Raw genomic sequence first — 24,964 nt, forward strand, 5'->3', positions numbered from 1 at the left:
TGGAGTTTCACCTCATTTATAACACTCAGAATAACTCAGAATCTAAGTACTCGCCCCGGGTGATCGTGCATGCGTGTCCTCCTCCCAGTGTCACCAATACTGACATATTTATAGAGTCTCAGTTTGATTATCAATGACGGAAAAAAGGAAAAGGTAAAACTGTTCTGCTGCAAGGAGGGTCGTTTCATTAACTGGACTACACAAACTACTGTAGGGAAGTTATGCCACATACATAATGTAACTTAAGTTACAGATGTGAAAGTACACAGATGTAAAACAGCTTCACACATTTACCAGAACATACTCTAGTTCCAGTAAATGGCTCAGCAGTACCTGAAATTGAACTGACAACAGTCTTTAATAAAATCGTCAAAAGAGCACAGGATGCAGTCATCATCTCCGGCAGCTTCCTGTTTGCGCACCATGGAGATTAAAAGTAAAACAGGAAACTGCACATTTGATGAGAGCTGATCAAGACATAAGGTCAAAAGACGGTCAGTGAGAAAGAGTGACAGGCTGTTCGGACAACAGCCCAACTGGACATGGATCCTGCAGGCCGACTGCTGGTGTTCATGTTGCTCTGGAGCTCAGGTACGACCTCGGCCACTTAAACCTCACTGCTTCCTGCACATCATGAGTTTGGATTGTCGCTTTTGTCCAAAGCGACTTATAATTAGTACATTTGTCACAAGAGAGAAACCACGACATACCACCGTCGATGGAGCAAAACAAAAAACAGAAACAACTGTCAAGCCCTCATCTGAGTATCGTAACTTCTATTTGTCAAATATTCTTTAAGTGCATAAGTGCAATGATTGAAGTGCTAATGATACGAACACACAAGTGCAAACATTTTTTATTATCAATTTGATTTTTTTTTAAATTTTTTGGGGGGGTTGGGAAGGAGTCATGCTACGCAGGGTCGAGGCGAAGTCTGAACAAATGAGTCTTGAGTCTTTTGCTGAAGGTGGAGAGTGATTCTGCTGTCCTGGCACTGGTCGGGAGTTCGTTCCACCACTGAGGTGCCAGAACAGAGAAGAACCACGACTTTGCTGAGCTGTTCTAACAAATGTTGTATTTTAACGATTTCATCTCATTGATAGAGTTACAGTTGTAATCACAGACTGGAACATGACTTTCAGCTGCAACATTACTCATGAAATCTTGGTTATAATGGGGATATTTCCATAGAAACACAGAGACACTAATTTGTAGCTTCTTACCTTTTAAAGGAGACCAAAATATTCATAAAAGCCTTAGTCATGATTCATTTTTTCATGGTTACTTTCATGGTTTTCATAGTTTGGTGTTTTATTCACAACTATCATGGATTTGAGATGGTTCAACTCCTTGCGAAAAAGATCTGGTTTTGTTCCCAAAACAAAGGCTGACAATATCCCCAGGTTTCCTTAAAGATATCCAGTGGTGTGACTTGAACTGTTTGGAAGCCTTGTTGGCTTGCTAAAACCACTAACCTACATCTGTGGATGTGAAAGGTGGCTGCAACCACCACACCCGATCTAATTACTGTCTTCATTTGAAATGATTTTGTTTGTTTTTAGGATTCTCCAAAGGTCTCCTGACAGAAGAAACAGGTACTTCCGAAGGTAAAATGACACTTCAAATATAGGCCTAAATGAAGAATATAACAAGAGATTATTATATTATACTAACAACTCTTACCCGTGCTTAGAGATTGATGACATCCAGTTGGCTGGAGGATCCAGCCGTTGTTCTGGTGAACTACAGGTGAAGAGCCAGGGTGTTTGGATAAATGTGGATGACCGTGACTGGAACCTCAAGTTAGCAGATGCAGTTTGTAGACACCTGGACTGTGGTTCTGTGGTTGAGGTTCTCTCACGCAATTACCCATATGTATCTCCATGGAGAGTAGCGCCTTTCTGTCTAAATTCTGGAACTGAACTGAGGAAATGTTTTATAAAAGGGTCCATAACGCCTGGTACCAGTCTGGGGATCATCTGTTCAGGTAATGCCACCAGAGGCCATGACACAAAAACACTAATCATAAACAAGCTCAGAGTCTAACAGGAGTCTAATTTCAGCCTTTATCTAATCGACCCCATGCTGATCAGTCTACAAAACATTTCTGAAGCTTCACAGCAAAACAGTGTAGCAGCTTTCTCTGTGACAAGTGAAGTAGCTGGAGACTTTGTTTCAGAACAGAAAAAACATCTTATGTTCTCTTATTCGTTCTCTCTCTTTTCCCTGATAGACTCCATCAGGCTGGTGAATGGAAACAGTCTGTGTTCAGGCAGACTGGAGGTGAAGTCTAACCAGAGGTGGTCCTCAGTGTGTGAAGATGACTTTGACCAGCAGGATGCAGAGGTGGTCTGTAGGGAGCTCGGCTGTGGGGCTCCTTCAGTCCTCCAGGGGGCGCTCTATGGAGAAGTGGAGGCTCCAGTGTGGACCAGTGAGTTCCAGTGTGGAGGCCATGAGTCTGCTCTCCTGGACTGTAGAACCTCAGGCTCAGATAGAAACACCTGCTCACCTGGCAAAGCTGTTGGACTCACCTGCTCAGGTAGGAGAGGAGCTGCAGCTTTGATTTGATTGGCGTTTCTATTAAATGTGGCTTCTTTTTCATCTTTAACTCTTGTCTGCTCAGAGCGTGATATTTTCTGGTTGGTGGGAGGATCCAGTCGCTGTGCTGGTGAAATTGAGGTGAAACAACAAGGCGTGTGGAGAAAAGTGGATGATGCAATGCGTCAGTGGAATCTAAAGACAGCAGACGCAGTTTGCAGACAACTGGACTGTGGCTCTGCTGTTTCAACAGGGCAGATACAGAGTTTAACATCCGTACCTGTCTGGAGGATTAGTTCAACTTGTCTTCAGTCTGGGTCTGCAGTTGGTGATTGTGTATCTACAACAACTGATTCTGCCAAATACCACCTGGAGGTCAAATGTTCAGGTAACACCAGCAGGCACATCAGCTGTGACGGTTGTGTAGCGCCCTTAGCCTGACTAGAAGAACAAACTATTGACACTTAGACTCTTTCTAGGTTCCGAGAGTTGGACCTTTCATGAGCTTATTTCTGGCGGTGTATGAAAAATAAAAAATACAAAATAAATAGAGCTCTTTCATCAAAAAGAATATAAAATGGAAAAGTTCAAATAAAAGTGTCCCTTCTTCTGTATTAGAAGTTAAGAGTTCAGTTCCGTTCTGTGGGGTGTGTGTGTAATGTTCTGTTCATGTGACAACTACCCTGGTAGATTTTGTGTTATTTTCTTATCTGTGTCAATGGGTGAAATGAGATGATGTCTGGGGTTCTCCGGAGTGGGTCCCACGGCTCGCCACACTGCTCTCCACTCTGTCTGAATCGCTCATCCTTCTTAGCTCGCCAATGAACCTCCACAGGCTCGGAATCTGAATCAATTCCTATTCTGGCAAATGAAGAAAACAATTTAAACACTGAGTGTAGAAACATAACCATTACTCTCTATTCAATCACATGACATCATTCTACTATAACATTTCACTCTAAATAGCTTCCATATATAGGCTATACACGGAAGCAGGATATACAGTATTCAAATCTATTTAAATGAGTCTGTATACATTTACAGGGCAGTATAAGAATTTTTACCATGACAGATACACCATAAACTTATATCTTAACATAAATGCACTAATTTATTTTCACAGAGCATTATTTATATTTTTGAACAGCTCCTTTATTCACTATTTATCTTTTTAACTGCAACTTATTTAACTTTTTAAACTTTTTAACCATAAATGAACTGTATTAAATCACTCTTTTAACCAACATGAATATTTAAACAAATTAAGTGGAATAAACACATTGTACACATCTCAGTTATCAGAAAACAATAATGATCACAACTTGCCCTCTTATCAACACAATTATCATCATCCACTGTCTCTTTCTCTCATAAATCACAGTAGCAGCACGTTAGCTTACCCAGCTACTTGTTAGCACTCACGTTACACATTACAGGTAACACCTGAGCTAGCACTAGCAGCAGCACCCCTCGCAAATCGTGCTAACTTAGCTAGCGATCTTTTTGAGGTCAATTCACTTGGTTAAAAATGATACAGAGAGTACCACGGTGGGTTTAAACATTAGGAAACACCCCTGTAGCTCTGATTGGTTTAAGAAAAGTATCTCAATGGAAGGCATTTGCACACAACAAGCTACATCAACAAGCTAACAACGATGCCTAGCCTCTTAGCATGTAGCAGCCACGCTTACCAGTGTTCTCTCAGGGGGCTCACACAGTGAAATGGCTCCTCTTATCCAGCATAATACACAAGACTCCTTCCTAACAAGCAAGTGACCGGTTAGTCATATGATTCAGAGGGATTTATAGTCATTTTGCAGCTTCTACACTGTATTTTCTCACCGGGGCTCGTCAGCTTGTATGTTGGTGAGTGCTCTGGTCTGCAGCTCGGCTCAGAGTGAACGCGCACTGTGTGATCATGGCAATGAGTCAAGGGCTGATGCGTCGCCTTGTAGTGGGGCATGTAAACACTTCTAAATAACATAAATGGGTTGAGTAACCATGTGACTTACAGTTGTCTCGTTGTTTACATTTACATTTCTTCATTCAGCAGGTCCAAGCCACACTAGATCAAGTAGCAGTCATCAATGATAAGTGCTTAGTTTAATGTTCCAGCTCACCTTAGTGTCACATTGTTGCTGGTATATGCAGGAAGGCATACATGCATAGGGAAGGAAGAGGCAGTATTGAATTATAGAAGTTATTCAGCCATCAAGGGAGAAAACAGCAGAAAAGTTTCATACAATCACCTGCTGATTGTAGAGAATGAGAAGGTTCCTGAACCTGAATACAGAAGTAGAAATCCTTCTGTCTGTTGCTGTCTTTCTTCAGACTCTGTCAGGCTGGTGAATGGAAACAGTCTGTGTTCAGGCAGACTGGAGGTGAAGTCTAACCAGAGGTGGTCCTCAGTGTGTGAAGATGACTTTGACCAGCAGGATGCAGAGGTGGTCTGTAGGGAGCTCGGCTGTGGGGCTCCTTCAGTCCTCCAGGGGGCGCTCTATGGAGAAGTGGAGGCTCCAATGTGGACCAGAGAGTTCCAGTGTGGAGGCCATGAGTCTGCTCTCCTGGACTGTAGAACCTCAGGCTCAGATAGAAACACCTGCTCACCTGGCAAAGCTGTTGGACTCACCTGCTCAGGTAGGAGAGGAGCTGCAGCTTGAATTTGATTGGCGTTTCTATCAAATGTGGCTTCTTTTTCATCTTTAACTCTTGTCTGCTCAGAGCGTGATATTTTCTGGTTGGTGGGAGGATCCAGTCGCTGTGCTGGTGAACTGGAGCTGAGACAACAAGGTGTGTGGAGAAAAGTGGATGAAGCAATGCTTCAGTGGAATCTAAAGACAGCAGATGCAGTTTGCAGACACCTGGACTGTGGCTCTGCTGTTTCAACAGGGCAGATACAGAGTTTAACATCCATACCTGTCTGGAGGATTAGTTCAACTTGTCTTCAGTCTGGGTCTGCAATTAGTGATTGTGTATCTACAACAACTGATTCTGCCAAATACCACCTGGAGGTCAAATGTTCAGGTAACTCCACTAAACAAATCAGCTGTGATGGTTGTCTTGTTCTTCACATTTCTTCATTCAGCAGGTCCAAGCCACACTAGATCAAGTAGCAGTCATCAATGATAGGTGCTTAGTTTAATGTTCCAGCTCACCTTAGTGTCACATTGTTGCTGGTATATGCAGGAAGGCATACATGCATAGGGAAGGAAGAGGCAGTATTGAATTATTCAGCCATCAAGGGAGAAAACAGCAGAAAAGTTTCATACAATCACCTGCTGATTGTAGAAAATGTTTCTGAACCTGAACACAGAAGTAGAAATCCTTCTGTCTGTTGCTGTCTTTCTTCAGACTCTGTCAGGCTGGTGAATGGAAACAGTCTGTGTTCAGGCAGACTGGAGGTGAAGTCTAACCAGAGGTGGTCCTCAGTGTGTGAAGATGACTTTGACCAGCAGGATGCAGAGGTGGTCTGTAGGGAGCTCGGCTGTGGGGCTCCTTCAGTCCTCCAGGGGGCGCTCTATGGAGAAGTGGAGGCTCCAATGTGGACCAGTGAGTTCCAGTGTGGAGGCCATGAGTCTGCTCTCCTGGACTGTAGAACCTCAGGCTCAGATAGGAACACCTGCTCACCTGGCAAAGCTGTTGGACTCACCTGCTCAGGTAGGAGAGGAGCGACAGGTTTAATTTGATTGGAGTTTCTATTAAATGTGACTTGTTTTTCACCCCATCTTTTTCTCTCGCCTGCTCAGAGCCCGATATTTTCCAGTTGGTGGGAGGATCCAGTCGCTGTGCTGGTGAAATTGAGGTGAAACAACATGGCATTTGGAGAAAAGTGCATGATGCATCGGCTCAGTGGAATCTAAAGACAGCAGATGCAGTTTGCAGACAACTGGACTGTGGCTCTGCTGTTTCAACAGGGCTGATACAGAGTTTAACATCCATACCTGTCTGGAGGATTAGTTCAACTTGTCTTCAGTCCGGGTCTGCAATTAGTGATTGTGTATCTACAAAAACTGATACTATCATCTCTCACTTGGAGGTCAAATGTTCAGGTAACTCCAGCAAACACATCAGATGTGATGGTTGTCTTGTTCTTCACATTTCTTCATTCGGCAGGTCCAAGCCACACTAGATCAAGTAGCAGTCATCAATGATAAGTGCTTAGTTTAATGTTCCAGCTCACCTTAGTGTCACATTGTTGCTGGTATATGCAGGAAGGCATACATGCATAGGGAAGGAAGAGGCAGTATTGAATTATAGAAGTTATTCAGCCATCAAGGGAGAAAACAGCAGAAAAGTTTCATACAATCACCTGCTGATTGTAGAGAATGAGAATGTTCCTGAACCTGAATACAGAAGTAGAAATCCTTCTGTCTGTTGCTGTCTTTCTTCAGACTCTGTCAGGCTGGTGAATGGAAACAGTCTGTGTTCAGGCAGACTGGAGGTGAAGTCTAACCAGAGGTGGTCCTCAGTGTGTGAAGATGACTTTGACCAGCAGGATGCAGAGGTGGTCTGTAGGGAGCTCGGCTGTGGGGCTCCTTCAGTCCTCCAGGGGGCGCTCTATGGAGAAGTGGAGGCTCCAGTGTGGACCAGAGAGTTCCAGTGTGGAGGCCATGAGTCTGCTCTCCTGGACTGTAGAACCTCAGGCTCAGATAGAAACACCTGCTCACCTGGCAAAGCTGTTGGACTCACCTGCTCAGGTAGGAGAGATGCAGCTTCGATTCTAAAGCAAGTCACATCATTCATTTAACCTATTACTCTCTTGTAACTCTTCAGAGCCCAATGACATCCAGTTGGTCGGAGGATCCAGCTCCTGTGTGGGCAGACTTGAGATGAAACACAAAGGAAAATGGAAACCAGTGTCTCTCTCGTACAGTTTAATGTGGGACCTGATGTCTGCAGCGGTTGTATGTAGACAGCTGGACTGTGGTTCTGCTCTTTCAATAGGAACAATGCCTGCAGACGGGAAAGATACATGGACAATCGTAACTTCCTGTGGTCAGTCTGAATCTGCCATCAGGGAATGTACATTAATGTGGCCTTTACCTTCCCGGCATACTCTGAAAATTACCTGCTCAGGTAGAAATCAACAAAGGCAATAACTTTAACAGTGATCCTTAAAAAAAGAAGTAGCCATCTGGGGAACGCTTGTTAGCACCTTATATGAATCTTCATCACAATACATTAAGTTACATTACACACTGTTAGAATGAACAACAGCATTTTAAATGAGTTATTTTTTTTTAACTGATGCATTGAGAACCGAAACTGGACTCACCAAAATTACAAAATCACTGGCATCTTGCTCGCTTATATTGCCCACCCTGCCATCTTTGACAAACAACGACATCTTATTAATTTTCTCTCTTCCCCGATAGACTCTGTCAGGCTGGTGAATGGAAACAGTCTGTGTTCAGGCAGACTGGAGGTGAAGTCTAACCAGAGGTGGTCCTCAGTGTGTGAAGATGACTTTGACCAGCAGGATGCAGAGGTGGTCTGTAGGGAGCTCGGCTGTGGGGCTCCTTCAGTCCTCCAGGGGGCGCTCTATGGAGAAGTGGAGGCTCCAATGTGGACCAGTGAGTTCCAGTGTGGAGGCCATGAGTCTGCTCTCCTGGACTGTAGAACCTCAGGCTCAGATAGAAACACCTGCTCACCTGGCAAAGCTGTTGGACTCACCTGCTCAGGTAGGAAAGGAGCTCAGGCTTTGATTTTACTTGAGCAAAATGTCTTTAATTCTTTTTTTTAATTACTCTCCTGTCTCTGTCCAGAGCCTGATATTGTCAGGTTGTCAGGGGGAACCAGTCGCTGCGATGGCACGTTAGAGATGAAACAACGGGGAGAGTGGAGACCAGTGGCCAACATGTTCTCTGAATGGGACCAGAAGTTAGCATCTGTTGCATGTAGACAATTCAACTGTGGTTCTGTTGTTTCAAAAAAAACCAGAGAAACTTTATATAAACCTGCCTGGCAGATCAGCGAGACCTGTGTTCAGTCTGATTCTATACCCCTGCTGCGGGAGTGTTTAATAACGCCTGGTGGACTCCAACTGCCCATCAGCCTGGAGGTGATCTGCTCAGGTAACCTTGAACAGGGACTTTAAGTGAATTTTATATTCTCATAGGAGACTCACGCAATTACCAATTTTGTTCACAGATATTCTGGCTCAGCCAAACATCTCCTTCTCCCCCCACAATGACGGGTTGTCCGAGGACAAGCAGCTTCAGGTGCTCCTGGGCTCCAGTTTCACCATCAGCTGCTCCATCCTGCCCCAGCATCCAGGAGGCTCTTTCCAGTTAATTTTGACCAACTCAGCGACATCACAGAACTACACCCTGCCAGCTGTCAATCACTCTGCCCACTTCCTGTTCTCTGCTGCAGACCACACCCATCAAGGGAACTACATCTGTGTTTATCACGTCTACGCTTTCTTCCATAAATTCTCCCCTGAGAGCCGGCGTCTCTATGTCACTGTTGCAGGTAACTTTACAGAGAATCTGAGTCATTTTACCTTCCTGTTCCCAGGCCAGCTGGGTGACATTCTCACTCCAGCGTGTCCTGGGTCTTCCCCGGGGTCTCCTCCCAGCGGGACATGCCAGGAACACCTCCCGAGGGAGGCGTCCTGGGGGCATCTGAAACAGATGCCCGAGCCACCTCAACTGGCTCCTCTTGATGTGGAGGAGCAGCGGCTCTACTCTGAGCTCCTCACCCTATCTCTAAGGGAGCGCCCCGACACCCTGCGGAGGAAACTCATTTTAGCCGCTTCTTCTGAAAACCACAAATACTTTCATGTGTACATATCATAGATATTTTATATACATTTCTATAACATCAGTCCTGTCTATATGAACTGACTTTTATGTCATAAGAAGGAGGGGGTGATGGTGGGGTGATGGCTCAGCACGACAGTGGCCAAGTGTTGGTGAAACCGGATAATTTCTAATAGAGTTGGAACTGTTTCCAGCCATTTTTTTTGATGAGATGTCTTGACATTTTCCGTCTGTTTTTGTGGTAACAAAGCCAGATATTTTTGACAAGACTTGGGGAGAGTTTGCAGCACTGTTTGTGGCCACAGAGCTAGACAAGCCAAAACAGGATTTTCATAAGCCTTGCCATTTGTGGTTTCCTGTAAAGATGGTCATTTTGAACACACTAAGGGAGATGGCAGGCTTTATACCCAAAGTATACAGACAAATCTTTTTCTAACCATAACCAAAAGTGTTTTTTGAGCCCAAACCTAACCATGACTACAGCACTGTCACAACATCAAACTAGGCCTGAAGCAATGCAAAGTTGCAACCTGAGGAAATATGCAACATATCCATGTTTTGCAGAAATGTATGATGCCAACATTTGGAAACACTAAGCCCACAGCAGTAAAAATGTAAGGTGTTAAAGCTAAAAATAAATAATTTGATTTGATTTAAAATATCCAATGAAGCAAAGAAAACTGCATGTTCCTCTATGAGCTGATGTAATGACTGTGAATCTGTTTCAGCCTCTTTAACAGATCTGATCATCAGGCTGGCACTCATAGTGCTGATGGTGGCGTTCAGTGCTGCCATGTTTTTCTACTACAAGGTAAACAGTGACTAGAAGTGGCTGTTGTGGTGTAATCTGTAAAACTCAAGTTTTCACATAGGGATCATAGTTCAGTGTCTGTGTGTGTTTGGTACAGCAGAGAAAACAGAAGCAAAACATTTTGAGTAACTACATCATATACCAACACTTCCTGTAGTGAAGAAGCATGTTGCTCCAGATGTTTCTGAGACCTCTGGCAGAATTAGGAATACTTGTTTGTATAAAAGTATACTGATTTAGTGAAGAGCAGGTATTTTGTGACTTAAATACATTGTTTTGCCATTTCTCTGTAGGTCAGTAATAGTCAGATGCCGAGACGAGAGGACAATATTGAGCTCGATTACCTTGGTGGTGCTCAAGATGGAAACAGTGGAGCTGAAGAGGCAGGAGTCGAGGGACCACAGTAGTGCACATCCAGGGTTTCCAGGAGATGAATCAGTACTGGAGTCAAAAGAGGTATATGTGAATTTAACAAAAAAGGTTTTAACATTTGTAAATGACAATGTGCTTTTCCTGCTGTATTCTTATATTTCAAATTCTTGCACTGACTGATTAAAGAGACAATGCAGTGAGAGAAATGTGACATCTTGTTGTGTGATATTGTCTCCACCAAAGTTACATTTACATTATTAAAGTGTGTTATCTGACATATGGAGGCAATTCATGAGCTCACATGCAGCTTCCTCTAGGGGCCACAAAAGGGTTCAATTATATTTTTCCACATATGCAGCTGTACTCCTGCAAACGATGCTGAGCTAATGATAATAAGATAATTGTTGTGAATGTCTGTGTTCTGCATCTGGTGATATCTGCAAAAGATATACTCTATATTTAATGTGAAAATAAGTAGAAATTGATGAAATGAAATTTGTTTCACAATAAATTAAACCTGCATTGACTGGAATGTGTGGAAGGTTTTGTTGTTATTATAATTTGTTTTTTAGTGAGCAAGAACTCCAGTTAGAAGTGTTTCTGGATTGATTCTCTTCTCTTGAACCACCTTAGTGTTATTGGTAAGAAGTCAGGACTTTTTTGACAAGAAATACAGACATTGTTGACAGGACGTTACCGACTGGAAGAGCAGTAAACAAGAATGAAAGCAAACTGTCTAGGTGACAATTACACAAGCTTCAGACTCAAACAAGCAGACGGAGGTGAAATCGTGCAATGTGTTTCTATAAAAGCAGCCATAACTGATTTCTTGGTCACCTTAAGGGAAAACCTGACATATTATCAACATAGAAACCTTTTATGGTGAATGTGTTTTGCAAACAACTGCATATTTACACATCCAGCAGAAACAAAATATCATCTTTCATTTGGAGTCTTGTTTTTGGAATTTAGAGTGCTGGGTTGATGCCTTAAACCAGACCTAGGTCCAGGGGCCAGATGTAGCCTTTTAGCAACCTGATTCTGGCCCTTTAATAATTCTGTTAGTAGACTAAGCCCATTCATCAGTTACATCTGTTGCTAAGCAAAAAAATAAAAAATAAAAAATATATCCCAGAGGGAATACATATGAAAATCAAGCTGACAACCTACATTTAAAATTAAAAAGTTTTTGCTCATTGTCACATTTTTTCAGGTTTGGTTCATTAAATGGGTTATAAATTTGATTGATAAATTCTCATCACACTGCAATTGTTTTTAAGTACAAATCAACATCTATTCCTGTAGTAGACTAGTGGTTAAAAGACTTTTGGCTAAAGGGTTCAAGATGTGAATCTCAAATATGAGCTCTGTCCAAATTATGCTGAAATTAATCCATCCATCCATTCACCCATCCATTTTCTTCTGCTTATCCGGGGCCGGGTCGCGGGGGCAGCTGCCTGAGCAGGGACACCCAGACTTCCCTCACCCCAGACACTTCCCCTAGTTCCTCTGGCAGGATCCCAAGGCGTTCCCAGGCCAGCCAAGCGACATAGAGACTCCAGCGTGTCATGGGTTTTCCTCGGGGTCTCTCTAAGGGAGGAAACTCATTTCAGCCGCTTGTATCCGGGATCTTATTCTTTTGGTCATGACCCGAAGTTCATGACCATAGGTGAGGGTAGGAACGTAGAACCGCATTGTTTCTCCTGAATCTGAGATTTGACTATCGGCCAAATTCTCCTCTCCAGTACCCTGGAGTAGACTTACCCAGGGAGGCTGAGGAGTGTGATCCCTAATAGCTGGAACACACCCTCCGGTCCCCCTTTTTAAATAGAGGGACCACCACCCCGGTCTGCCAGTCCAGAGGCACTGTCCCCGACTGCCATACGATGCTGCAGAGACGTGTCAGCCAAGACAGCCCCACAACATCCAGAGACTTGAGGTACTCAGGACGGATCTCATCCACCCCAAGTGCTTTGCCACTGAGGAGCTTCCAAACTACCTCAGTGACTTCGGCTTGGGTGATGAATGAATCCACCTCTGAGTCCCCAGCCCCTGGAAGGTGTGTCAGTGGGATTGAGGAGATCCTCGAAGTATTCCTTCCACCGCCCGACCATATCCCCAGTTGAGGTCAACAGCTCCCCACCCCCACCGTAAACCGTGTTGGTGGAGACCTGCTTCCCCCTCCCGAGGCGCCGGATGGTTTGCCAGAATTTCCTCGAGGCTGACCAGTAGTCCTCCTCCATGGCTTCCCCGAACTTTTCCCAGACTGCCTCAGGAGTCCCCCGAGCCAGCCATGCTCGATAGGACTCCTTCTTCGGCTTGACGGGAGAATGAGCGAAATTCATTCAAGAAAATATTTTAAACTTTAGGGAAAATACATCAAATTTGTGAAAGTGGGTATGAAATGATGAAGAAGTCTAATCCAGAGGAGTTAGGCTGCTGACAACTGACTGTCATATATCACAAATAGAGCTTATAAGGAAGATATATTTTTAAGGATGCTGTCTGCCGAGTCTGTCCAACTTCCTCCCCTGCCAGCGGATCCAACTCACCACCAGGTGGTGATCAGTTGACAGCTCAGCCGCTCTCTTCACCCAAGTGTCCAAGACATTCGGCCGGAGGTCAGATGACACGACCACAAAGTCGATCATTGATCTCCGGCCTAGGGCGTCCTAGTGCCATGTGCACTGATGGACACCCTTATGCTTGAACATGGTGTTCGTTACGGACAAACTGTGACTAGCACAGAAGTCTAATAACAAAACACCACTCAGGTTCAGATCGGGGAGGCCGTTCCTCCCAATCACACCCCTCCAGGTAACACTGTCACTGCCTACGTGAGCGTTGAAGTCCACTAGTAGAACGACGGAGTCCCCAGTTGGAGCACTCTCCAGTACCCCTCCCAGGGCCTCCAAGTAGACCGGGTACGCTACACTGCTGTTCGGCCCGTAAGCCGAAACAACAGTGAGAGACCTACCCCCGGCCCTAAAGCGCAGGGAAACGATCCTCTCGTTCACACATGGCGGCTGAGATGAGGAGCTATAAGCAAGCCCACACCAGCTCGCCGCCTCTCACCGCAGGCAACTCCAGAGTGGAAGAGAGTCCAGACCCGGCCACCAGGCGCTCGCCTGCGAGCCCCAACCCCAGGCCTGGCTTCTGGGTGGGGCCCCGGTAACGCCATTCCGGGAAACGTGAACGTCCTTGTTTTCCTACCTGTCATCGGGGACGTTGGAACCGCTCTTAATCTGACCCGTCACCTAGGACCTGTTTGCCTAGGGAGACCCTACCAGGGGCATTAAGCCCCAGACGTCATAGCTCCTAGGATCATTCGGGTACTCAAACCCCTCCACCACGATAAGGTAAAGGTTCAGTGGAGGAGGCTAAAATGAATATTTCACATTTATGCATGATTGCCAACAGTACGCTTCCTTGCATGGGGCACCATATGTTGTGCTTTGCATTACATGAGACACTATTAAGTAGTGTTTATGCAACAATAAAAGGGAGTTTTGGGTTAAATGTGGCTATCAGGGATATTATTAATCATTATAAATAATATGATCCAATTTACATTAGATCAACTTGGGGCACCACCTTTGAAGAAGGGAAAACAAATTTAATAAATTGGTCTCATAAAAAGGTACTAAACTGTTCATAACTGATTAATAATCTTAATAGCTACAACCAAATTAAATAGACAAGAGGGTTCAAAATGTTATTCAACATGAAGATAAAAGCACACAATCTAACTAACTAACTACTATATAATGATGTGTGTGTGTGTCTGTCTGTCTGTCTGTCTGCCAGAACAAAGAAACAGTGGTGGTCACTGATATCACATGTGGGTGTGACATGCTCCAGGCTCAAGGAATGTGTGTGTGTGTGTGTGTGTGTGTGTGTGTGTGAGGATGGTTTGTCACATGCAGAGATCCTGAATCTGTGTGAAGTAGCATTTGACTAATGTCGAAAAGCCGTCTAGGAAAGCAAACTACCAATAATCTATAAAATCATGTGACACACCTGTACACAGTCCTCTCATTATAAGTACTCACCCCAGGTGAAGTGTGGATGTGTGTCCTCCTCCCAGTGTCACCTATACTGACATTTTTAGGAGTCTCAGTTTGATTATCAATGAGCGAAAGAAGGAAAAGTCAAAATTGTGGTCTGCAAGGCCAGTTTAAAAAGGACCAAAACAAATCATATATGGATTCATTTCAATAAGGGAATCCAAAGCAGCAGGCATTAGAGCTTTCGTGAGGGCTGTGATATTCCAGACTAAACACTTCCCCCAGTAGCCAGAAAGTCCAGAGTGATCATTATTTCAACCTGTTCTGCTGCAAGGAGGGTTGTTTCATAAACTGGACCCAATCCAACCCAGATTTCCTAGGAACTTTTCACTGCACAGGACTTTCACTGCGGGGACTGCTGTTCCTGTCCAGAGTTATTTTAACTACTGAAGGGAGGTTATGCAACATACATAATGTAACTGAAATTATCAATGTGAAGTTATACAGATGTGAAACAGGTTCACACGTTTACTGGAACATAGTCTAGTTCTAGTAAATGGCTCAGCAGTCCCTGAAACTGAACTGACAACAATCTTTGATAAAATCGTCAAAAGAGCACAGGATGTCAGTGTATGATCATCTCAGGCAGCTTCCTGTTTGCCCGTCATAGAGACTGAAAGTCAAAGAGGAAACTGCACATTCGATGAGAGCTGATCAAGACATAAGATCCACAGACAGTCAGTGAGAAAGAGTGACAGGCTGTTCGGACAACAGCCCAACTGGACATGGACCCTGTAGACCGACTGCTGGTGTTCATGTTGCTCTGGAGCTCAGGTACGACCTCGGCCACTTAAACCTCACTGCTTCCTGCACATCATGAGTTTGTATTGTCAGATCCACGGGAGAATAAGCAAAATTAATTCAAGCCAACATTTTAAACTTCAGGAAAATACAATTAATTTGTGAAAATGGATGTGATGAAGAAGTCTAATCTAGACTAGTTAGGTTGTTGGCAACTGACTGCTATAATTCACAAATGGATCTTACTAGAAAGATTTCATATTTTCAAGGATGTTATTGGTAGTTTTTTGGGGAGGTCTGTTCTACGCTTACACTTTGTTTTATTGCTGCTGAGTGTTCTTTGTAATGTTTTGTTATGACCCTGACCGCCTATATAGTATATATCTAAAGTGTGTAACAAGTGTTGTATTTTAATGATTTCATCACATTGACAGAGTTACAGTTGTAATCACAGACTGGAAGATGACTTTCAGCTGCAACATTATTGATGAAATCATGGTTAAAATGGGGAAATTGCCATGGAAATGCAGATGTACTTGGTGTGAATGAAAATCTTACTTTTTACTAAATTGTAACAGTAACAGAAAGAGGTTCATTTTCAATGGATTCATATTCTGTGGGTTCTTACCTTTCAAATGAGACCACAATGTGCATTAAAGCCTTATTCCTGATTTTGGGTATGTTTTTTTAGGAGTATTTATCCTGAGGCTAGGAAGAGGATTTAACCTTCTCAGCCTCCACACTGGTATCAACATGTTGGCTTTCCACATCTGTCCAGGAAGAAGGTCATGTTTTTGCATTTATGATGATAAAAGAAGCAATTAGGGGGCATTATGTCACTTCTTGATATATACAAACCAGCTGCCAGAATAAATGTTAGCTAAGTAAACTTCAGCAAAACCACAGATTTGTTAAAACTAAATGTTTGGCATTACAACTTCACTTTTCTTTTGTGCTTATGGTGTTGAGGTCTTTCCACAAAAAAACACTTGGTTAGGTTCAGGAAAACAATCATGGTTTGGCTTAAAATACCTGTTTTAGTCACCACAATCATGGATTGGAGACGGTCGGACTCATCGTGAAAAAGATCTGGTTTTGTTCTCTAAAAGTGGCTGACAATATCTCCAGTTCCCATTACAAACATCCAGTGGTGTGACTTGAACTGTTTGGAAACCTTGTGGGCTTGTGATAACACAACACTATTACCCTACACCTGTGGATGTGAAAGGTGGCTAATACATTTATAATGTGAATGTATTATGCCACGTTTAGTACACTTGTCAACTTTGGATGTTATCTGCGGCTTGCAGCAATGTTTATACATTTTACATGCAATCATCGAACATGGACATTAGAGTCCCATTTTAGTTTCCCAATTTTTCTCTGTTTCCTCATTGTGCAGTTCAACCCACGGTGCTAAGAAAGAACTCAGAAAATCGGACCCTATTCTTTAACAGAGTAATGATAGGAGGTAATCTCGTCTTCAAGTTCCTGCATTTGAAGAGACTGAACAAAAAGTCCACAGTCCTGTCATGCAACCACACCACCTGATCTACTGAGATGATTTTGTTTCTGTTTTTAGGATTCTCCAAAGGTCTCCTGACAGACGAAACTGGTACTTCTGAGGGTAAAATGATACTTCAAATATAGGCCTAAATGAAGAATACAACAAGAGATTATTATATTATATTATACTAACAACTCTTACCCGTGCTTAGAGATTGATGACATCCAGTTGGCTGGAGGATCCAGCCGTTGTTCTGGTGAACTACAGGTGAAGAGCCAGGGTGTCTGGACAGAAGTGGATGACCGTGACTGGAACCTCAAGTTAGCAGATGCAGTTTGTAGACACCTGGACTGTGGTTCTGTGGTTGAAGTTCTTTCAATCAATCCCACATTTTTATCTTCATGGAGAATAGCACCTTTCTGTCTAAATTCTGGACCTGAACTGAGGAAATGTTTCATGAAAAGGTCCATAACTCCTGGTACCAGTCTGGGGATCATCTGTTCAGGTAATGCCACCAGAAGCCATAAGACAAAAACACTGATCACAAACAAGCTCAGAGTCTAAGAGGACTCAATTTTCAGTCTTTCTCTAATCGACCCCATGCTGATGGAAAGTCAGGTGAAGTTTCGTATTCCACAAAACATTTCTGAAGCTTCACAGCAAAACAGTGCAGCAGCTTTCTTCTTGACAACTTAAGTAAATGAAGACTTTTAAAACAGGAAAACACATCTTCTGATTTCTGATTCGTTCTCTCTCTTTTCCCTGATAGACTCCATCAGGCTGGTGAATGGAAACAGTCTGTGTTCAGGCAGACTGGAGGTGAAGTCTAACCAGAGGTGGTCCTCAGTGTGTGAAGATGACTTTGACCAGCAGGATGCAGAGGTGGTCTGTAGGGAGCTCGGCTGTGGGGCTCCTTCAGTCCTCCAGGGGGCGCTCTATGGAGAAGTGGAGGCTCCAGTGTGGACCAGTGAGTTCCAGTGTGGAGGCCATGAGTCTGCTCTCCTGGACTGTAGAACCTCAGGCTCAGATAGAAACACCTGCTCACCTGGTGAAGCTGTTGGACTCACCTGCTCAGGTAAGAAAGGAGCTGCAGCTTGAATTTGATTGGAGTTTCTAGTAAATGTGACTTCTTTTTTGACCCCATCTTTTACTCTTGTCTGCTCAGAGCCCGATATTGTCCGGTTGGTGGGAGGATCCAGTAGTTGTGCTGGTGAACTGGAGGTGAAACAACATGGCGTGTGGAGAAAAGTGGATGAAGAAAAGAGTCAGTGGAATCTAAAGACAGCAGATGCAGTGTGCAGACAACTGGACTGTGGCTCTGCTGTTTCAACAGAGCGGATAAAAAATAAATCTCCCCAAACTGTGCGGTGGGTTAGATCAACTTGTCTTCAGTCCGGGTCTGCAGTTAGAGACTGTATAGCTACAAGGATTAATTCAACTGATTACAACCTGGAGGTCAAGTGTTCAGGTAACACAAGCAGACACATCACCTATGATGGTTGTCTTGTTGTTTACATTTCCTTATTTAGCAGATCCGAGCCACACTAGATCAAGGTGCAGTCATCAAGGATAAGTGTTCCGTTTTATATTCCGCTTGACATACTGTTGCAGGTATATGCAGGAAGAGACAAGTACATAATAAACTAGAATGGCAACTCAGAGCGCATACCTCCGTGAAAAAATACACAAACACATTCAATTCTCCAATCAAAATGTAGTCATGTCTTGTCCTGTAAAAAAAATGTTTACCTAGGCTTGAATGAACTGATTTCAACCAATAATATTATGCCATCCACCCATCAGTTAATATTTAACTTTGGGTAGTGAGTGAGTGGCAAAGAGCTAAGATTTCATGTCAGTAAGACGTCGCTGTACCGAGTTCCAACTGAACGGAGCAGTGTTTTGGACCGAATGGTTTTGACGACACACAGAGGTGGTTTAAGGAGTTTAGCTACTACTTGCTTGTTTGTCATGCAGCTAATGTTAGTGGTCCTATTTGCTTAGGACCCAGATTACCAGGAGATAAACCCGGCAAGAAAGCTACGTTGGTATTGTATTCCCTGTGGTCCAATTGTCTGCAGTCATCTTCAGAAGCTGTGTTATAGTAATAAATCTATACCCCAGAAGGACATTCTTGTGCCAGTAATTGTTCCAAAAATGTAAAGTACAATAGAAAAACCAGAGACAAAGGGGAGGTCTGGCTCAGGCCGTGTTTGTCGAGCCCTCTCTTCACTCAATCGGCCACGTTCACCAGGAGCTCTTGGTTCAGCAGAATTGGCTACAGTGTCATGTCGCTGCATGGAAGGGGGTGCAATTCACATTCAGTGCTCATGCTGTTAGCTACAATAAAGGGAAATCAATATCCTCGACAAGTCCCTCCCTACCTGACAGTTTGTAGAGGAAACATGTAAATATGAGGAAGTAAATAACACTCATGTGGACTTAAAAAACCCTTGATCCATCCTTTCATCCGTATCATAAATTAATGGGATCTATTCTGGGCCAAGACCCATCCTTCATTCAAGTTTTGAGACATATGTTGCCTAGTTTTTGTGTAATCCTGCTGACAAACCAATTGACCAACAAATGTGCACCGGTGGAAACATAACTTCCTTGTCAGAGGCAGAATTGAGTTAGAAACCTTATTCAGCCATCAAAGAGAAAACCGCAAAAAAGTTTATATGACGATTTAAAGATTTGCTGTGCCAGTGGGACAAGTTGTTTCCACCTACTGATGGCTCATGAACCTGAATGCAGGAGTAGAAATCCTTCTGTCTGTTGCTGCCTTTCTTCAGACTCTGTCAGGCTGGTGAATGGAAACAGTCTGTGTTCAGGCAGACTGGAGGTGAAGTCTAACCAGAGGTGGTCCTCAGTGTGTGAAGATGACTTTGACCAGCAGGATGCAGAGGTGGTCTGTAGGGAGCTCGGCTGTGGGGCTCCTTCAGTCCTCCAGGGGGCGCTCTATGGAGAAGTGGAGGCTCCAATGTGGACCAGAGAGTTCCAGTGTGGAGGCCATGAGTCTGCTCTCCTGGACTGTAGAACCTCAGGCTCAGATAGAAACACCTGCTCATCTGGCAAAGCTGTTGGACTCACCTGCTCAGGTAGGAGAGGAGCTGCAGCTTTGATCATATTTGAGTTTCTATCAAATGTGACTTCTTTTTCATCTTTTACTCTTGTCTGCTCAGAGCCCAATATTTTCCGGTTGCTGGGAGGATCCAGTCGCTGTGCTGGTGAACTGGAGCTGAAACAACAAGGCGTGTGGAGAAAAGTGGATGAATCAATGCTTCAGTGGAATCTAAAGACAGCAGATGCAGCGTGCAGACAACTGGACTGTGGTTCTGCTGTTTCAACAGAGCGGATACAGAGTTTAACATCCATACCTGTCTGGAGGATTAGTTCAACTTGTCTTCAGTCTGGGTCTGCAATTAGTGATTGCGTATCTACAACAACTTATTCTGCCAACTACCACCTGGAGGTCAAGTGTTCAGGTAACACAGGCAAACACATCAGCTGTGATGGTTGTCTTGTTCTTCACATTTCTTCATTCGGCAGGTCCAAGCCACACTAGATCAAGTAGCAGTCATCAATGATAAGTGCTTAGTTTAATGTTCCAGCTCACCTTAGTGTCACATTGTTGCTGGTATATGCAGGAAGGCATACATGCATAGGGAAGGAAGAGGCAGTATTGAATTATTCAGCCATCAAGGGAGAAAACAGCAGAAAAGTTTCATACAATCACCTGCTGATTGTAGAGAATGTTAAGGTTCCTGAACCTGAACACAGAAGTAGAAATCCTTCTGTCTGTTGCTGTCTTTCTTCAGACTCTGTCAGGCTGGTGAATGGAAACAGTCTGTGTTCAGGCAGACTGGAGGTGAAGTCTAACCAGAGGTGGTCCTCAGTGTGTGAAGATGACTTTGACCAGCAGGATGCAGAGGTGGTCTGTAGGGAGCTCGGCTGTGGGGCTCCTTCAGTCCTCCAGGGGGCGCTCTATGGAGAAGTGGAGGCTCCAATGTGGACCAGAGAGTTCCAGTGTGGAGGCCATGAGTCTGCTCTCCTGGACTGTAGAACCTCAGGCTCAGATAGAAACACCTGCTCACCTGGCAAAGCTGTTGGACTCACCTGCTCAGGTAAGACAGGAGCTGCAGCTTTGATTCTAAAGTAAGTTATGTAATTTATTTAAAGAAAATATTCTCTTGTACCTCTTCAGAGCTCAATGAAATCCAGTTGGTTGGAGGATCCAGCTCCTGTGTGGGCAGACTTGAGATGAAACACAAAGGAAAATGGAAACCAGTGTCTCTCTCGTTATTTTCTATGTGGGGCCTGATGTCTGCTGCGGTTGTATGTAGACAGCTGGACTGTGGTTCTGCTCTTTCAACAGAAACAGTACATGTGGTCAACACAGATACATGGACAATCCTATCATCCTGTGGTCAGTCTGAGTCTGCCATCAGAGAATGTACATCAATTTTGCCTATTTCTTCCCAAGATACTCTGAAAATTACCTGCTCAGGTAAAAACCAACAAAAGCAATGACTCTAACAGTAATCCTAACAAAGAAAGTACCATATTGACCCGAATATAGGACAACCCTGATTATTAGATGACCCCTCTTTTCAAGACTAATCTTCAGAAAACGACTCTGATAACCAAAATTTGTTTCTCAATAACAAACTCACGTACCATCCTGTCAATCTCTTGGAAGCAGCCGCTTTTAGGACCACGATAAACTTTTCTCTTAGTGTTAGCGTTTTTCAGACGGTCTTTTTGGACCCATCATCTTTGGACGTTACATTCCTTAACTCCATATTTCTTGGTTGCCTGACAGTTGTTTGATGCCTCTGCTGCATTGACCACCATTATCTTAAATTAACATCATTGCTCCACCTCAGATGTCTGTTAACTTAGCCCCACCTTCTATCCACTTTGCTCTGTACAATCATCGCGCCTCTCCATTTTTCACCTCCTGACATTTCTTCTCCGCTGTGACTGACAGATAACTCCAGCCACAGTGTCAGTGACGTCTCTACAATAAGTTGGCGCCCTCTGCCGTTGCGGTCAGGTAGCGACCCAGACAACTATCAGCATGTGTCAACGGTTAGACCCCAGTTACAAGACGACCCCACTTTTTCACATAATTTTCAACAAAAAAAACCTTGTCCTATATTTGCGTCAATATGGTAGTAGTCATCTGGGGAACATATTTTGGCACCTTATACAGTATGTATGTTCGTCACAATATATTAAGTTACATCAAACATTGTTAGAATGAACAACAGTGTTTCAAATTTGTTCCTTTTTTTAACTGAAGAACTGAAACTGGACTGACCAAAATTACAAAATCACTGGCATCTTCCTTGCTGATATTGTCCATCCTGCAATCTTTAACAAACAGCAACATCTTCTTAATTTTCTCTCTTCCCTGATAGACTCTGTCAGGCTGGTGAATGGAAACAGTCTGTGTTCAGGCAGACTGGAGGTGAAGTCTAACCAGAGGTGGTCCTCAGTGTGTGAAGATGACTTTGACCAGCAGGATGCAGAGGTGGTCTGTAGGGAGCTCGGCTGTGGGGCTCCTTCAGTCCTCCAGGGGGCGCTCTATGGAGAAGTGGAGGCTCCAATGTGGACCAGAGAGTTCCAGTGTGGAGGCCATGAGTCTGCTCTCCTGGACTGTAGAACCTCAGGTTCAGATAGAAACACCTGCTCACCTGGCAAAGCTGTTGGACTCACCTGCTCAGGTAGGACAGTGTCATGCTTGATTTTACTTGATCTAATCAAAATGTCTTTAGTTCTTTTATCAATTACTCTCCTGTCTCTGTCCAGAGCCTGATATTGTCAGGTTGTCAGGGGGAACCAGTCGCTGCGATGGGACGTTAGAGATGAAACAACAGGGAGAGTGGAGACCAGTGGCCAACATCGTCTCTGGATGGGACCAGAAGTTAGCATCTGTTGCATGTAGACAACTCGACTGTGGTTCTGTTGTTTCAACAAAAATACGAAACCCTTCAGATAAACCCGCCTGGTGGATCAGCGAGACCTGTGTTCAGTCTGATTCTATACCCCTGCTGCGGGAGTGTTTATTAGTTCCTGATCAAGTCCCATCACCCGTCAGCCGGGAGGTGATCTGCTCAGGTAACCTTGAACAGGGACTTTTAGTACATTTCATATTCTTAATAGAGAATCACTCAATTACCAATTTTGTTCACAGATATTCTGGCTCAGCCAAACATCTCCTTCTCCCCCCACAACGACGGGTTGTCCGAGGACAAGCAGCTTCAGGTGCTCCTGGGCTCCAGTTTCACCATCAGCTGCTCCATCCTGCCCCAGCATCCAGGAGGCTCTTTCCAGCTTACTTTGACCAACTCAGCAACATCACAGAACTACACCCTGCCAGCTGTCAATCACTCTGCCCACTTCCTGTTCTCTGCTGCAGACCACAACCACCAAGGGAACTACATCTGTGTTTATCACGTCTACGTTTTCTCCCGTAAATTCTCCTCTGAGAGCCGCCGTCTCTATGTAGCTGTCGCAGGTAACTTTACAGAGAATCTGAGTCATTTTACGTTTCTGCAAACCAGAGATACTTTCATTTGTACATATCATAGATATTATATATACATTTCTGCAACATGAGTCCTGTCACATTTACATTGCGTGTATATGACTTTTATGTCAAAGGAAGGAGGGGGGAATGGTGGAGTGAAGTCTAGTCACACCCAATCTAAGTGAAACCACTGGACATTTTGGACAAGATGTCCAGGCATTTCTAGCCATGTTCGTGAAACCGGATAATTTCGAATAAGGTTGGAACAGTTTCCAGCCATGAAAATGGCAACAAAGCTAGATATTTTTGACAAGACTTAGGGACAGTTTCCAGCACTGTTTGTAGCCAGAGCTTGACAAGCCAAAACACTAATGCAGATGGCAGGTTTTATGGTCAGTGGTAAATGGACTTGCATTTATATAGCGCTTTTCCAGTCTAATGACCTCTCAAAGCACTTCACACTACTTGCCACATTCACGGACTCACACACATATTCATACACTGATGGTGGAGGCTGCCATGCGAGGTGCCAACTGCACATCAGGAGCAATGTTTTTTGAGCCCATACCTAACCAGACCATGATTACAACGCTGTCACATCAAACTGAGCCTAAAGCAATGCAAAGGTGCAACCTGAGGAAATGTGCAACATATCCATGTTTTGCAGAAACGTATGATGCCAACATTTGGAAACACTAAGCCTACATGAAGCAAAGAAAACTGCATGTTCCCGTATGAACTGATGTAATGACTGTGAATCTGTTTCAGCCTCTTTAACAGATCTGATCATCAGGCTGGCACTCGTAGTGCTGATGGTGGCGTTCAGTGCTGCCATGTTTTTCTGCTGCAAGGTAAACAGTGACTAGAAGTGGCTGTTGTGGTGTAATATGTAAAACTCAAGTTTTCACATAGGGATCATAGTTCAGTGTCTGTGTGTGTTTGGTACAGCAGAGAAAACAGAAGCAAAACATTCTGAGTAACTACATCATGTACCAACACTTCCTGTAGTGAAGAAGCATGTTGCTCCAGATGTTTCTGAGACCTCTGGCAGAATTAGGAATACTTGTTTGCATTAAAGTATTTTGTGACTTAAATACATTGTTTTGCCATTTCTCTGTAGGTCAGCAGAAGGCAGATGCCGAGACGAGAGGACAATATTGAGCTCGATTACCTTGGTGGTGCTCAAGATGGAAACAGTGGAGCTGAAGAGGCAGGAGTCGAGGGACCACAGTAGTGCACATCACAGGGTTTCCAGGAGATGAATCAGTACTGGAGTCAGAAGAGGTATATGTGAATTTAACAAAAAAGGTTTGAACATTTGTAAATGACAATGTGCTTTTCCTGCTGTATTCTTATATTTCAAATTCTTGCACTGACTGATTAAAGAGACAATGCAGTGAGAGAAATGTGGCATCTTGTTGTGTGATATTGTCTCCACCAAAGTTACATTTACATTATTAAAGTGTGTTATCTGACATATGGAGGCAATTCATGAGCTCACATGCAGCTTCCTCTAGGGGCCACAAAAGGGTTCAATTATATTTTTCTACATATGCAGCTGTACTCCTGCAAACGATGCTGAGCTAATGATAATAAGATAATTGTTGTGAATGTCTGTGTTCTGCA

At 43.8% G+C, this 24,964-nt stretch overlaps 1 protein-coding gene and 2 long non-coding RNA genes across 9 annotated transcripts; 1 reads left to right on the forward strand and 2 right to left on the reverse strand.

Annotated features, from left to right (window-relative positions):
- The first annotated feature begins 1,686 nt into the window (after nucleotides 1-1,686).
- Nucleotides 1,687-10,965, forward strand: LOC119030504 (scavenger receptor cysteine-rich type 1 protein M160-like). 6 transcript variants are annotated; one of them, XM_037118169.1, is made up of 12 exons: nucleotides 1,687-2,539; nucleotides 4,870-5,175; nucleotides 5,260-5,562; nucleotides 5,890-6,195; nucleotides 6,285-6,587; nucleotides 6,930-7,235; nucleotides 7,312-7,614; nucleotides 7,914-8,219; nucleotides 8,304-8,612; nucleotides 8,689-9,012; nucleotides 10,031-10,113; nucleotides 10,407-10,964. In XM_037118169.1, the coding sequence occupies exons 1-12, from the start codon at nucleotides 2,083-2,085 to the stop codon at nucleotides 10,518-10,520; spliced, it is 3,420 nt and encodes a 1,139-aa protein (XP_036974064.1). In that variant the 5' UTR covers nucleotides 1,687-2,082; the 3' UTR covers nucleotides 10,521-10,964. The 6 variants fall into 6 exon arrangements, with proteins under 6 accessions (XP_036974064.1, XP_036974072.1, XP_036974099.1 ...); XM_037118177.1 differs by having other exon boundaries at nucleotides 7,312-7,533; nucleotides 10,407-10,963; XM_037118195.1 differs by lacking the exon at nucleotides 7,312-7,614 and having other exon boundaries at nucleotides 1,688-2,539; nucleotides 10,407-10,962.
- Nucleotides 1,893-17,161, reverse strand: LOC119030559. The gene is made up of 3 exons (XR_005078323.1): nucleotides 17,002-17,161; nucleotides 10,458-10,554; nucleotides 1,893-1,912 (listed from the first exon to the last, which is right to left on the reverse strand). It is a non-coding gene; the product is annotated as an uncharacterized LOC119030559 (long non-coding RNA).
- Nucleotides 2,408-5,856, reverse strand: LOC119030551. 2 transcript variants are annotated; one of them, XR_005078322.1, is made up of 7 exons: nucleotides 5,842-5,856; nucleotides 4,788-4,821; nucleotides 4,659-4,676; nucleotides 4,381-4,511; nucleotides 4,230-4,299; nucleotides 2,819-3,399; nucleotides 2,408-2,665 (listed from the first exon to the last, which is right to left on the reverse strand). It is a non-coding gene; the product is annotated as an uncharacterized LOC119030551 (long non-coding RNA). The 2 variants fall into 2 exon arrangements; XR_005078321.1 differs by lacking the exon at nucleotides 5,842-5,856 and having other exon boundaries at nucleotides 2,410-2,665; nucleotides 4,788-4,903.
- Nucleotides 17,162-24,964: the final 7,803 nt, after the last annotated feature.

The sequence above is a fragment of the Acanthopagrus latus genome, chromosome 2 (genome assembly GCF_904848185.1).
Source record: "Acanthopagrus latus isolate v.2019 chromosome 2, fAcaLat1.1, whole genome shotgun sequence".
In the NCBI taxonomy this organism is placed as follows: Eukaryota; Metazoa; Chordata; class Actinopteri; order Spariformes; family Sparidae; genus Acanthopagrus; species Acanthopagrus latus.

Excerpts from the sequence above, each read along its gene's own strand:
- LOC119030504 (XM_037118169.1), top strand. The coding sequence starts at position 2,083 with ATGCTGATCAGTCTACAAAACATTTCTGAAGCTTCACAGCAAAACAGT. Across the intron at positions 6,196-6,284 it reads TGTTGGACTCACCTGCTCAG|AGCCCGATATTTTCCAGTTG; the intron begins GTAGGAGAGGAG and ends TCGCCTGCTCAG. Across the intron at positions 6,588-6,929 it reads CTTGGAGGTCAAATGTTCAG|ACTCTGTCAGGCTGGTGAAT; the intron begins GTAACTCCAGCA and ends GTCTTTCTTCAG.